This window comes from Mya arenaria, chromosome 6 (genome assembly GCF_026914265.1).
Source record: "Mya arenaria isolate MELC-2E11 chromosome 6, ASM2691426v1".
Classification (NCBI taxonomy): Eukaryota; Metazoa; Mollusca; class Bivalvia; order Myida; family Myidae; genus Mya; species Mya arenaria.
The window spans coordinates 55,905,459-55,920,907 of NC_069127.1; the positions used below are offsets into that span (position 1 = coordinate 55,905,459).

Consider the following 15,449-nt stretch of genomic DNA (forward strand, 5'->3'; position numbering starts at 1 on the left):
ACCACTGGACATAGTCCTTGGCTGTAATAATTTGACCGTAAAAAAACTAAGAATGGTGACGGTTTTATGAGACAACGGATGACATATGGTTCTATACTGAATATTAACGAATACTTCGTCAGTGTACATGTGAATATTAGCCAATGAAATTGACATCTTACTTCGTTAGATAACCGTTTGTCCATTTTAAACCGGTACATGTATTCCGGGCCCCAACTTCTCGAAACTTCTTAAGCTTAACAGGCTTAATATAAGTAGCTTATTTCAATAAGTCAAATACACAGGCGCTAGTCACATTATCAAAAATCGGCCTATATATGTGTATTAAGATATCTTATTATAGTATATAACCCATATAGAACATTAAAAAAAGTTTGTGTCAAGCACCTGTGGTCAAATACATACTTAAATTGATAAATGAAAAATGGTTTATTGTGAATATCATAAAGATAGCTGAATTATATAAGTTTAAAAACTCTTAAAGTTGTAAATATTAAACAAATTATACCAAAACAAAAATAGTGCTCAAAATCAAAACTAGGTACGAAAACCTATCTAGATATCCTGAAAAAAACGAGCCCCCCCCCCCCTCGAAAAAATACAAAAATACGAATATTAAATGAGTGACATCCTATGTAGAATATAGACAACAGAACATCTTAGGTCCATTCAGGACCATTTTCAATTGTTCGATATATTTGCACTGCAAAATAAGTTCAACTAAACTTTGTATTGAAGTCTGTTGTTGACCGTGGGAATCACACAGACTGATAGCAAATGCCAGTACTAGTACATGTACAAAGTATGAGGCATGTTGTTAATACTTGTGTTCTATCGTTGGGAGTATAGTAAAAGGATCTTAAATGTAATTGGCAAGATTGTTGATCATATAAAAAAAAATGACGTTCGTTTGTTTCGATCGGCCCCTAAAACCCTATGCGTCCGCGGACGCGTATCATAGAAATGACTTGGTATGGTGGTGGTGTTAGTAGTTTATACTCCGAGTCCCGGCGTGAGCAGATTGAAGGGTGCCAGAGTGACAGTTCACCCGTTAACTGGGCGGTTGACCAGTACTAGGTGCCTTCACCTCTGCAAGGTACTGACAACTACTGGGGGAGCGGTACAGTGCGAATAGTCGTAGAAAGAATTTCATAACCAATCTCAACAGAAGTGACCTAGTCCGCCCGGGAATCGAACCAGGGTGGTCCGATTCGCAAACCAGCGCTCTACCGACTGAGCTAACCGGGCGGACATGACTTGGAATGACCCTATGTAGTGTTATATATACTCTTGAATGACCTAAAATCCCAATCCTGTAAATCTAACTGGAGTACAAGGGATTTTAGTGGGGTTTATCACCTTTACGGGAATGGTGGTCGTGCCCTTTGGGAAAAATACTTACATTACATAAGTTTCAACTTGGTTTTTGGACGGTACTGCAAGTACCGTTCAAAGGTACCTTGCTACTTTTCGACAGGCATGCATCAATTATTCAACATTTTATTCAACAAACCTATCGACATAATCATGAATAGCTCCTTATTGATAGATTTGCTAAATGTTTAGAGATCGATGCTCACCTTGGTATGGGGAAATATATATTATATTGTATATCAGGAAGGGAATGGGGCCGAAAATGGGCTCCCAGAAGGGCTGAAAAAAAACCCCACTAGTTTGAGACCAATTTGTAAATTCACTAAATTGTGTTGTAGATCTACGTCATTTATTTCCATTCCAAGGCACCTCTAACTATATCTGTTTGTCTTTAATGCAAATGTGTAGGGGAAACATTTAACAGGTGGTTAAAGGAACTGGCTCATGTGTTTTTTTTTTGTAAAATTCACCTTTTTGTATTACGTAATAGTGTGGCAATCATTAGGAGAAGGGCTTCCGTTAAAGGAAGTTTGGAAGCATATTACTCCCTAGAAATGGGTTAAAGCTTCCAAAATTAATTCCTTGGAAGTACAAAAACTTCCATGATTTTGAAGAAAATTTCCCAAATTGAAAACTTGGAAGTTCAAAAAATCAAAACTTTTTGTCAATATTACTTTTATGGTCACAATTTGACTCAGTTTAACTTTCTTAATGGAAACCCTGCATTAGGAGTGCTAAAACTAAGATATTGCCGGCCAGAACCTTTCAACAAATGTTGGTATAAGCTCAAATACTGCCTTTGAAGATCGCAATTTTAAGAGCTTAAGTACCGCTTTTAAAAAAAGTCATTGTGGGCGTGTGGTTTTGTTGTCGATTCTCTAATTTTACCTTCACTGTACCGCCGTGGGTTAGGTCCCCACTTAAACCAGGATATTTTTTTATAATTTTAAACTGTATTTTTTCTACAATTTCGGTATCAAAGAGTTAAACATTTACAACTGTTTTCAGGAATTATTTCCAGATTTTTTTAAAATTTTGGCCAAAACATGAGTCCCTTTAACAGTCTAGAACTGAAAGCTTTCAGAATTAATCCTGATCTGTGTCAACTCAGTATATTCCCTAACAACCATTGCACAATGAATGTTTGTCCTGAAAGTCATATTTGTTTAATAACGTTGGGAGAAGAACAGATAAGACATTCAATTGACCTGTACAGACAGTTTAACGTTACCATAAATGGAAAATAAACTTCTGGTATTTCATGATTTTACGGCTAATAAAATGTCCCGATACATCTTATCGCATAAACAAATCAACATATAATACCCTTTTCTCATTTTTTATTCAATATTGTAACACATGTCAACAAAACATGCTACTGATAGCATTTATAATAAAGTATAGAGAGAAAAAATCTGCATAAATACAAGCATTTCTGCCAAGTAACAGAATTATCATGGAACTAATTATAACATATTCTTTTGCACCTATTTTGGAATATTTATTTGAACTTAATAATTGTATATGCTCTTTTATAAAAATTAGCTCTGATGGTGTTAAAATCATAACAATCTCTTTAAAAGGCACAAATATTTTACCTTTATATTTATTATTTAAAAAAGAAAAATGACAGCAATTTTCGAATATATTATTTTTTAATTTATCTTTTAAATAAACATCTTATTAATCAAAATAATTGTATGCAGACAGTGAAATGGGACTAAATATACTGAATAATTATTGTTCAGCAATATCATTCCTAATTTGTCACTTTATAAGTACATTATAAAATTTACATCAAATACGTCAAATATTATTTTTCAAAAATGAAAAGTCATTAATTAAAAAACAAAAAACAACATTGGTATAATAAGACTAAGATTCCTTACATATATATTATGATGATGAAAAAATCAGCACATAAATATTTTCTTCAAACAAGGGCACAGCTTAGAAAATTCATACCATTATAGTCTTTTATTGTCATCAGTCGAAAAAGGGACATAATTATTAAAACCAGAGTTACGGGAATTGCTATACATGTCTGTATTGTCTCTGTTAACATGTTTACCAACTTTCATGAGAATATTTAAAAAAAAAAAAGTTATGACCAAGGTTAATTTTTTTTAACAACAACAGCAACGCCAACGACACCAAGGTCATGATAATATCTAGATTTTTTTTCTCCCCAAAGAAAAACTCAAAGAAATAAAATATACCCCTATTATAAATATTGAACAGAAACTACAATGTGTTGCGCGCTAATACCATAATCAATACACATTTGGAGCATGTACAAATAATTTCTTAGGAAAATTAATCTTTAAACAAACAAGGTTTATACTTTGCTGTGTTTTGTGTACATTATAAGCAAAAGCATTCTTCCATTTAGGAAAGTAGGTCTGTGAAATAAAAAATAAATCTAAATGTTACAAATGTCAGTTAAATATTTCACACAACAAGAAACTGTTTGACATTTCACTTAAAAACCAAAAGTTAGCGGGTCAAATGAAGAGAATTATTGTTGAATAAAAAAGATAATTTAAATTTTTATAAAATAATCATTTTTAACTTTTATCGGCTTTTATCTTTTAACTTGTATAACAATATATAAAAATAAAATAAATGTTCAAATATAAGTAACATTAAGTCACTTTAACATAAAATCAATCTCCAGACCTTTAAGTTTTAACAAAATATAATTAACTTTAACAGCAATTAATTACTTTCCAAATTTGCAAGAATAATCTTTATATCAGGAGCACTCCTCAATTTGATAACATATTGTCCTGTACATTATCAAGGCCAAATAAAAATTATTTGAATTTGGTTACCCTACCAATCCCGAGACCTGATCCTATTTGATTTTTAAAAAAATAAATTTCCATTTATATTGGAAATATAAATCTGTGGAACTTTTATTTGCACACGCAAATCCATGGGGGGTAAGGGGCGCGCCTCCTCTAAAATCGTCAAAGTTTACTTTTTATGTCAATATCAGCGAAAAAAAGTAATAAAAAATCACTCAAATTGCACCATTTTTGACTAGATATTGCTAAAATGTTCTTGGGGTAGTACCCTCAAACAACAATACCAACATTTTAATCTAATTAAATTTTGGAGGAAGGGGGGAATGTCAAAAGGTTGTGCCCTTAAGTTACGCCCCCTCTAAGGCCAATTCCTGGATCCCCCCTGACTTGTACAAAGTGATAATTCATCATACCATTATAAGAGTTATGTTACTTTCTTAGTAATGCCTGATTGTGTATGTATGAAAACAATACAATGATATGCATACTTTGTACGCAATAACATAATTTTCGAAAATAAGATGTTTTCCGTACCTACTGAAGCTTCTTTCATCTGCATGTTACAGTAACCAAACCATTATTTTTATTTGGCCTTAATATTAATTAATGTCCTGAAGTTATTATCATTTCAAAACACATTTATATAACTATAGTCATTAAACATAGTACATTGTCAGATGGCAAGATAAAAGTAAATCGTATGATTGATTCTAATCAAATAATGATGACAATAGATAATAGTTAACATGCAGAAAATAGTGCTTTAACAAGACCAGCAGTATAGAAAAACAATCAACTTTGATACAGAAAAACAATCAATTTTGTTAACAAGCAAAAAAAAACTTAACAAAAAAACAAGTTCTGGTAGCGATCACAACGAAACTGTAAAAGTTACTTAACAGCAGTGTAATTAACAGCAATGTTCTAAATAACAAAATATCAGCAATTGTTCAACAGTGAGATTATATATGAACTGTGTAAAAGTTATTGTTAATTTTTGGTTTTCTAAATGCTCGAGTCGATAGGCCTGGCACAGTGCACATCGCCTACTAATTCGTCAAGAAGAGCAAAAATAAATAATAGCTACATGTATCTTAGTGATTAGCGCAATATGTCTCTTTTCTTACCGGCAGGTATTTGCAAACTGCTAATAAATTCACTTAATGAAATCAATTATTGACTAAACGAAATTTCGACGTTATATTTACCGGAAACTTTCTCGAAGATTGAATCAGTATCCGTCCAGCAACACTTAATTTCTCTAGTGTTTCTATCTATGACCATTCATGAAAATCTTCATTCAACAAAGAGGGCCAAGTTGCATTCATCAAACAGTTAGTTCTATAAAAAAAAACGTTAAAAAAAATACTAGAAGATGAAAAAGAAAATCTCTACAAAAAACAAAGTTTGTAGAGTCAAAGAAATATTATGGCAGAAAAATAGAAACCATTAAAATATTGTTCAGATTTTAAACTTGACCTTGATATAAAAATATCATCAAAAACATTTGCAAAAATAACTTTATACCTTGATAACACTAAACAGGGTCAATTCTGATAATATTTCACCTGACAAAAAGTTCAACAGATAATCATGTAATAAAAATAAATAAACTTACTGACCCAAAGCCTTGTTCAAAATTGTTCAATTACTACAGAGTAAATATCAATTATAAGTATTACAGAAACTCTGTTATAGAAAACCTATAATTAGTATTAGAAAGGAAAAGAATGATGCATTATCACTCTATTATGAAAAAATATATGTACAGAATTTTTATTATAATGCTATTCTTAAAAATCGTCTGTATGCAGTAGTCTGGCGTAAAGGTGTATTTCACATGTTGGTTGGTCAGGAGTTTTTTGCATTACTCAGCAATTACCTTACTTTTAACAAGGGAGCTTAATGATATAATTGCCAGCTCAAGGCTTCAATTTCTTAATCAATTTTAAAGGGACTACACACCAGAAGTTTCCAAATCGGCAAGTACAGTATTTCCTTAAAACAAGCCTAGAATTGTCAATACGAGCTAGTACGAGGCCAATAATCCATCATTTTACGTGTTTAAAATAATATTTTGTCACTGTCAGAGCTGTGTTTACCTGTTTAAAAATAGCACAAAATGGTTTCCCAGTTTATAGAGTGTATATTTAGTATGTGCAAGTCATGTGATAAGTCCAGTTCCATATACGGTAATACCAACATTACTTTTAAATTTACTGGGATTTATGTGGTAGATAAACCAGCAAATTCGAAAATTGGATCCACAGGTTTTTAACAAATTATAGAAAATTTAGCCATTGCAAATATGCAAATTTTGAAAGATAACCTCACATATGCATATTTAAAGAAAAAAACTAGAATGAAGGTCATATATGTTATCAACAAAATTCAACTGTGGGATACCAACTAACAGAATCAAGAGCATATTTAAAACAATTGTACAAAGTAAACATGTTTATCAGTTTGGCAGATAATATGTGAATAGTTTATAGCTACTAAACAAATATTATCTTTCATATCAAATATTATCCTACTTAATGCTTCTTGTAGCGATTTGAATTCAATAATTCAATAACAGAATTGTGACTATCTAAGTTTGCGCATAACCTTTTCAAACTCATCTTCAACACTTAAGAATTACGACAAAGGTGCAGTATTTTGTAAGATTACTAAAACTGGGCCATTTTCAAGTGAATTATGTTGAAAAAAAGTAATAAAAATGCTGAAGAAAGGTCCTTAAATTCATTGTAAAAGTACAAGTTTGTATCATTACAGTTTATATTATAATTATAGTTTATACTCAAAATTGTGTAATTTTTAATAATAAATTGTCAAAATCAATCTCAAAGTTTTTTTTAAATTCACGTATAATTAATTTTAATTCTTGTCAAAATGTATAATATTTAAGCGTCTCCAGAAATATTTAATAAATAATTAAACGTTTATTTCCTTTATAAGGTGATTTCAAATGGCTCGTAAACAGCTGTATCAGCTATCAGGTATTTGCCCCATGAGTACAATTATGATGTTTTATCTAATATTGTATAATAATTATCTCATAACGAAACTTAATTATTCTGTTCACAATAAACAGCATCATTCTTTTATTAATAATTGACTAAATTAAGTTCCTGTTCTATTTTACTGAGACAAACACGGCGTGAGAACAAAACAGAAAATGACTGTTTTATGTGTACATTGTACTATACATATTCAAAGCTTGTTTCATAATTATTGAAATAGTGCCAATAACTTTATCGTATGTGGTAAAGCCTTATATGATACTAAGATCAAGCATATATATAAATATACAGCTTTTAGGATATTTAAGTCGGGTCTTCAAAAGGACCTGAAAGCTACAAAAGAGGGACCGGGTGCTAAGGAAAGAAAAGGGCTTATTTATTGTATCGGGCTGTGAAGATTTTTAACAGTCTAAAGTTGACATAAAATGCTATGAATTGCGTTTAATTAAAGCAACATTTATAGGTTTCAACTGCCGAATAAGTATAGTTTGTTTGTATTTATAATCACATTTAAATTTTCTATAAATAGTACAGCACCCTTGCAAACTCTTTAACTATACCCCTAATTTGCAATTATTAGTGTTAAAACAACTACGTATGGCAGTAACTTGTTCAGCTTTACCTAAAAATTAACAATATGACATACAGCAGTGTTGTTAAAAATTAAACATTAGAATGCATTTTTTTATGATATGGTTAAATAATTTCAAGTAGAGCTTAAACGGTTGTCTCGAATGAAATTTTGCAGATCACAAATGTTTCCATGAAAGTTTTACAGCAGTAACGGTTTGAAAGTTAACAACGATGAATATAACAACGTACTGAACATCACTCATGAATGATTCCTTAATCAAAAATATATCTGGTTAGTGTAAAAATACTTTAGAAAATTAAAGTCTCATTGTCTGTATCTCCAATTTAACATGTACGTAACAAAGTCAGCGCTGTTATGTAGGCTATATATATATACATGTATTGCTTTTAAAGCGGCACTCTCACAGCTTGACAGTTTTTACTTTTTTAGTTTTTGTCTCGGAATCAGCTGATTTTGGTATTAATGCCTTCAATTCAGTCATATAAGATCATTCACAAACGAACAGATCTCAATTTTTGGGAAAACTTCCGAAATACAATTTTCTTAAAGCGATGGTAACGCTTTTAGCAATAAATATCAATTTTCAAGCATAATAATAAAAAACTGTGATCTGATCTTTGGTCAGCAGTCTTGTTTTACTGGTTTTCAGACATTTACACAAAAATTAACTCATCCCAAGACCAAATATAAAAAAAGCTGTCAAAACGGTCAATCTGTGAGAGTGCAGCTTAAAGTAAGAAACAAATATACATGTTAATGAAATGCTTGGTTTAATTAACATAGTTTTACAGCATTTAGAATAGTCATGTGAACAGCAGATAAAGTATTTAAACAACAGTTAAATATTTGCGTAAATATTTTATACAAAAATATTCTTGTATTTGAAAGTAATGTATTGAATCAAACATTAAGATTTTTTATATAACAATTAATGAAATGAATTGCAGCAAAATATACATGTATGTCGATAAAGATGTTTTACATCAATTCTTAAATGTAAATGAAAAAACAACAACAAATATATACATTTATCTTATTGGCATAAGTCATCAGATAAAAAAAAGACTTATATTGCCTATTCGTATGTATTCGATTTCAAAACAGTCCATTACAAACATAGAGATCTGTCATACCCCGGAGAAAAAATCAAACCATTGTCAATTTTTAAAAAAAAATTGTCTTCAGGTCTACTGAATTTAAAAGGAGTTTAATTTTTTCTGTGGAACTTAAATTCCGTTTAAAAGGGACAATTTAAAAATTAAATTCAAACTTGTAGGAATGATACTTTTTTATGTGACATAAGAACTCATTAGGTTAATTGATCAGCACATTAGACTGGATTTTACAGTGTTAAAAAATTGAAGTTAAAGGTAGGCCATCGGGGCGCATTATGTTAGTGCGTTCAAGTTATTAACATCAAGATTAAATTTATGCAGTTTTATAAAAAAAGCTCTAAGTGAAAACTACGAAATAATTCAAACTCAACACTTTGTAACTTTAAAGGGACTTTACACCAGATTGGCACCAACAAAATTATTTCTGTAACAAATCTCAGGACAATTATTTAATAAAATGTTTTACTCTTATTGACATCATAATTGTAAAAAAATATATACCAAAATGTAAAAATAAAATCGTGTTGGGGACTGGGTTCGAACCGGTGTCGCCAAAATTGCAGTCCAGTGTTGTATCCACTGTGCTACAAAGGCTTATCCTAAACTGTAGGAATATTTAAGCTTTACAACTAACATGGTAAATATCACGTGATAACATATACTAGCCAATCATGTATAAGAATGAATTCTACTAGGTAGACATACCTAGTAATCTTTTTTAATGGAAAAATATGAAAACACTGCAAAAAATAAATTAATTGTAATTTAACTATGTGGTACTTCAACTACATGTAGTTAGTTTCAATGCAATGTACACATCAATACCAAGTTCATTTCAGTTTTCGACAATCTTCTTTTTTTTCGCTATTTCATCATACGGTGTATAGCCCCTTTAAAAGGAAAATTAACCAGTTGCAATATTTTGTATAAGTGATGGAAGGCTTATCTGAAATGTAAGATTTAAGAGTAAAATGCGGTTTAACGCCCTTTCAAACTCCGGGAATGATATGAACAATAGGATTCCTAAATGATAAATTTCTAAAACAAAACAATCCTTTACTCTAACGTTTAGCTTTGTTTTTGTTTCAAAAGCCTAAAAAGAACAAGCAAAACAGACCTTAAAGTGGAAAAAAAGATTTAAATGTTTAGTGTTAACGTTTTTCACCCCTTATGTAGCATAAATTTGTGAACTGTCTCTACATTTTGTTATTCGCAAGCTAACTGGTAAAAAAACTGGACCACATCTAAGGATTTAACAAGATGGATTTCTGAGTATTCATTACGTAAATTGTCTGACAACATTATAAATTACATGTAATTTTTTTATACACTCACATTTATTCAGAAATCTGAAGGCAACCAATTGAATTTTATTGCCATGTTCTTTAAAGAGAGAGAAACACAAATACTTCAAAATAAGCTATTATACTGGCAAAAAAACATTTTATTCTTTACATAGTTAGATTTCTTACAGCATGAAGATTTTAATTCTTAACATTTAAAACTTTAAGTAGGTGTCTAGTTTATCTTGAGGGATTCAAGGGAGAGTTTCCAAGCCTAGCATTTTATTTTCGCCGAAGCTTAAACCGGAAATTTGCATGAGAAAACTTTTAACGGTTTAAGAGAAATGAATTTTCCAGAGAGAATTAAAAGTTCTGGGAAAAACTGCATGATTTCAAGACAATTTTCGAGGGAAAGAAGCCTATCGACTACCCCTCTATAATATACTGCAGAATAAAGCAAATCCTAGTTCAAAGTCATGAAAACCCATAACAATTGCATCAATGGTACAGAGACTGCTACTTTTTTGCCATAGATAACATTTCCGAGTGGTGAATATGGAAGAATATGTTGCTTTGTATTGCCTAGTCAATTACTGTAATTACATAACCCCAAGGCTATTCCTGAGCCATGCAGCATTGTGTAGCAATACATATATATCTTTTGGGTAATCGGATTTCTATACATTTGCAATGGACTCTTTTTGCACCACATAGTGGTGGCTTATCAGTAGTAGCACTAATATCTTGCAAATATATTCATATACCCAAATGGCAGAGTACAGTGTTGAACAATTTATGAATCTCAGAGCATAAATATTCAGGACAAAACACCTCCACACTTGTCGGCATTTTTTTGTGATTTAATTACGAGGGTCTTTTTTTTTGTACCAACACTAAGGCCACAATTTAATAAATAGTTTGTATGGTGTTTTCGTACACGCTTTTAGGTGTGGTAAGATAGGTATTTTTTTGTATTTCCTAATTTCCTAATTCTGGAATGAAAAATGAAAAAACCCCAATAACATCTGGTTTAAAAAGAAATTCAGAACAAGGGTATTTTAATGAGTTGGTCAGGGAACACCAAACAAAGTTAATTATTAATTGTGGCCTAACATTATAATGATAATTCTTAAGACTGAAGTGTTTGTCTTTTTTCCAACAAACTCATGCACTTACTCTTAAATTAACTATGAAAGATTTCGTAGATATACTACAAGGAAATTGTTTAATTTTAATTGAGTAATTGATGAAAAACAGCAACTTACACGTATATGAATATCAATATTTAAAATGCTTGGAGCAAGAAATGGACTGAATTTCGATAGGTTTAATACCAATTTGTACTGATGTTACAAGGTTGTATCAATTTCTATTTATTACATGTTGAAAATTTGTGTAATGTTCATAATAATTAACATCAACAATCAATATGTTTAACTATGATTATAATCATTTATAAAAGTACACTTACAGTAATTCTGATCACCCTAAACAGACACCATAAATTATTAATGCCTGACCAGTTGAAGAAACCAGCAAAACAGTTTATTATACATGTATTTGTACATTTCTGTATGATCAGGAAAAGCCACTAAATATGCGTGAACATACAAATTATGTCATAACATTTGGCCTTAATCATGGCATTGCACAAGAAATTAGTGCAGATTTTCTGCACTGCTTTTTCATGTATAACTCTTAGCCAAATGCCACAGTAGTTTAGCAGGGAATATAACATTAGCTACTGTGCGCATACCAGGTCTATAGATAATGTCAGGCCATGGGTAAATGTGCCTATGTCAGCTCACTTGATGTTTGCGCTATGGGGTACAGGTCTTTAATAGCAAGATTACTCACACTATCAGTATCACTTGTTAGAGCACTTTCTTGTCTGGAAACTTGCTCCCGAAATTATAGTTGTCTACATCTGCTGTTTACGACTTCACACATAAACGAGGAAATAAAAACCCTCAAAAATTACTCAAGTCAGTAAAAAGTTTGTTCATTTCCACCAAATTTACTTACATAAGTCTTGGTACTCTGAGACTGCTTTTTTCAAATACATCTTCAAGAGCACCAGATAATCCAAACCTTGAACCATCTTGTATGAGTGCTATGCTCAAGGCTTCAAGTTTATGTGCAAAATCTAATTCTTCAATTTTATACACATACCAATATTGTTTACTCCAGTTCATTTATCATGTCATTCAAATATATACATATATATATATATAGATAAGTATATATATATATATAACAAACATATGCATCAATTAAAGGTAAACAATAAACATTTGAAACTGAACACATTTTCTTCCATATTTTCTAGGATTTCCCATTACACCATGAACCCTAGAGCACAATAATTATTTATCAAGAATTTTTCAAACAATAGTAATATACTCCTAATTTGGAGATCTGATAATCTTTATATCACAAACGGTACTTCCATTTAAAGAAGACAGTCGAAATAAACTGGCACATTGATACTCCTGTGTATTGCCCTACCTAATCATGTTCGGAACATCACTTGATCATGATCGAACAATCATGAACACGGGAGAAAGGCGGGACTCGGACAATACGGGCATTGTCCGTTCATGAACACCTGAGGGTAGCTGTTATTATAATAGTACTGTCCGGAAAGATTCAACTCGATCGGTCCATAGTACACTTGGTCAATGGTAAGACCGTTGAGCTGATCAAATTGCTGCATCTCAAGGTATTTGTTATGTGCTCTCTGCTCTTGTTCCATTAACACCTGGCACGCTAACTGCTGAATCAAATTAAGTGTCTGTCTGCGTTCGTGACCCATGAGGCATATTGTGCTCTCATCCACGACTCTGTACAAAGTCATAAGGTACTCATGTTTCAGTTCTTCTTCTCCACTGAAGTGATTGTTCAGATATGCTTCTAGTTTTTGTCTTTGCTGCGTCACATCACTAAAGTCAATAAAGAACCGCGAGCACATGTATCGCTCGGTTTGGCAAATGTCCATTGATTTAGCAGGTTGAAATCCGCGTGTCAACAGACTGCAGTACTTCAACAGGCCTCCTCCACGTATCTCCTCTGGCTTTCTCGTGGCGATCAACTTGGAATTGAGGTGCGACCAAGCTTCGGAGAAATCACCATAGACGCTTTCAGCTACGAGGGTCGGGTAGATGTTTTCGTTCATGGGCGTTCCCGAAATATCATAAAACGTCAATAGGCTATCAAGCAAGATTTGGAATGAATCAACACTAAATTCGTACTGGCGTTTCACCTTGTCCACAAATTTCAACTCCACATTTTTCCCCTTATTATTTGACAGAGAAATCAGACTCCATCTGTCCCCTTTCTCATTGCAGACTTTTACCAGCTTTTGAACATAAGCCTCCTTGAGACTGCAACTTGACATCTTCTCACGGTTTACACCTTCAGGCAAAAAGTCCAACAGGCAGCTGAGAACACAATTCTTGATTTTCTGCAAATCATTAGGATTCCGCAAATCGACGCCAAAAATCAAGTCAAGATCATTGTACGGTTGAACAGTATTTTCGCTCGCGTTTCCAAGAATGTAACTCGCTGCACCTCCATTTAAACGAATGTCTCGGACACTTACCCCTTCTGTCCGTAACTTTTCTCTCACAACTTGCACTAAATCCTTCAACTTCACTTCCAAAGTCGGGAAATTCCCACGGCCGTGGATAGGAATCGCTTCTTCCATAACTTTGTCAAGTTTTTCCACTTGTTCATAACACAAGACTTGATAACGGTTTCCACACGAAGAGTCCTGTGTCGCCATAACTATTAAGCCTTCAGCACTAATTTAAGTAAAGTTCTGAAAGCTGTCGAAACAAAAATATGTCCTTACTCTTTCGCTAACAAACGTCTTCTGTCATTTCACCACAGCCGACTACTGGTTTTGCACTGTAATCGATCGTATGGTTCCGAGCGGTTGTATGCGGGGAGATTATATACTGCGATAAGTGGGGAACCAGTCAAGCTTTTTATTCGTCCGCTGTAAACAGGTTTCCCAATTTTCTGAAAATTGATTAATAAATACTTTGTTCTCTAATTTCAATGGCTTTATACATACAAATTTAATGATAATGACTGATATTTTTTTGGTATCGCGTTTATCTATTTCGATAAGAAACAGTGAACAATTATAGAACTATTTAAACCAAAATCTACTTTCGTTTTATCACGAAACAGTCAACATTTTATATTAAATCAAAAATGAATTTTTTTTTAAATTATATACATAAATTACTCGTGTTGCACTCATTTCTTCACTCGAGTAAGTCTGAATTTAATATTTGACGAGCAAATACAATACAATATAATGCATGGGCGTAGCAGCCTTTCCTACTGAGGTAGTAATAGGGCAAGCCGCAGGTGAGGTTCAAAGATTTCATGTTAGAGGGGGCGCATTACGGTGGACTACAACCTAGGATTTGCTCCCATCCTAGAAATTCGAATGATGTTAGCTTAAATATGCCCTGTTTGATTTGAGCTCCGGTCAATGTTCTAAATATTATTCAATTCGTGTGTAATGTATACATAGTTTTGCTGTAAAGTTGACAATTGTAGGGAGAGTGCGCCCCGGCGACACCCCCTCCCTCAATCCCTCTTGATCCACTAGTCACTTTATGTAAGACCGTAACACTTGGGGAAAATTTGGGTGGGGAGGTGTCCCGGGAATTCTACCGGGTACGTTGTGGTGCACGAGATTGAACCTGCACGAGCCCGATGATCCGCTAACAGCCAATATCATGATTGTCATTCTGAAAAGTTGGCGATGAGAAACACAGGGAAGTCCAGATTTTGACGTAAGAGGGGGTGTAACTTAGGGACGTAAGCTTTTGACTTGCGCCTAAACTTCAGAACTGAACAAGTAATTTGGTTTAAAGTGTTGACGGGGGGGGGGGGGGGGGGGTACTCCCCATAGAAAAAAATACAATTTCTAGGCCGAGATGGTGCATTTTGGGCGTATTTTATGACTTTCATATTCCATCACTGAACAAAGTAAACATGGACGATTTTAGGGGAGGGAGCGCCTCGTGCGCCCCCCCCCCCTTGGACTGCTAACTAGTGCATATTGTTTGGTTCTCCCAAAACCTTGTACCCTTGACAAAGCCGCCTGTAGTCATCTGTAATACTTTAATAAGTCACTAAAATTTAAAATAAGGACAAACAGTGTATTACCATTTATCATCCAATGATTAAAAGAGCCTGCACGTTCACTAATCTGCATTTAAAAG

General features: G+C 32.8%; 1 protein-coding gene across 1 annotated transcript; it reads right to left on the bottom strand.

Moving 5' to 3' along the window:
• Positions 1-2,699: 2,699 nt before the first annotated feature.
• On the bottom strand, positions 2,700-14,091 carry LOC128238119 (terminal nucleotidyltransferase 5C-like). Its single transcript, XM_052953689.1, has one exon. It carries the CDS (start codon positions 13,985-13,987, stop codon positions 12,752-12,754), a length of 1,236 nt encoding a protein of 411 aa, XP_052809649.1. The 5' UTR covers positions 13,988-14,091; the 3' UTR covers positions 2,700-12,751.
• Between the last annotated feature and the right edge of the window lie 1,358 nt (positions 14,092-15,449).

Excerpts from the sequence above, each read along its gene's own strand:
- LOC128238119 (XM_052953689.1), bottom strand. The coding sequence starts at position 13,987 with ATGGCGACACAGGACTCTTCGTGTGGAAACCGTTATCAAGTCTTGTGT.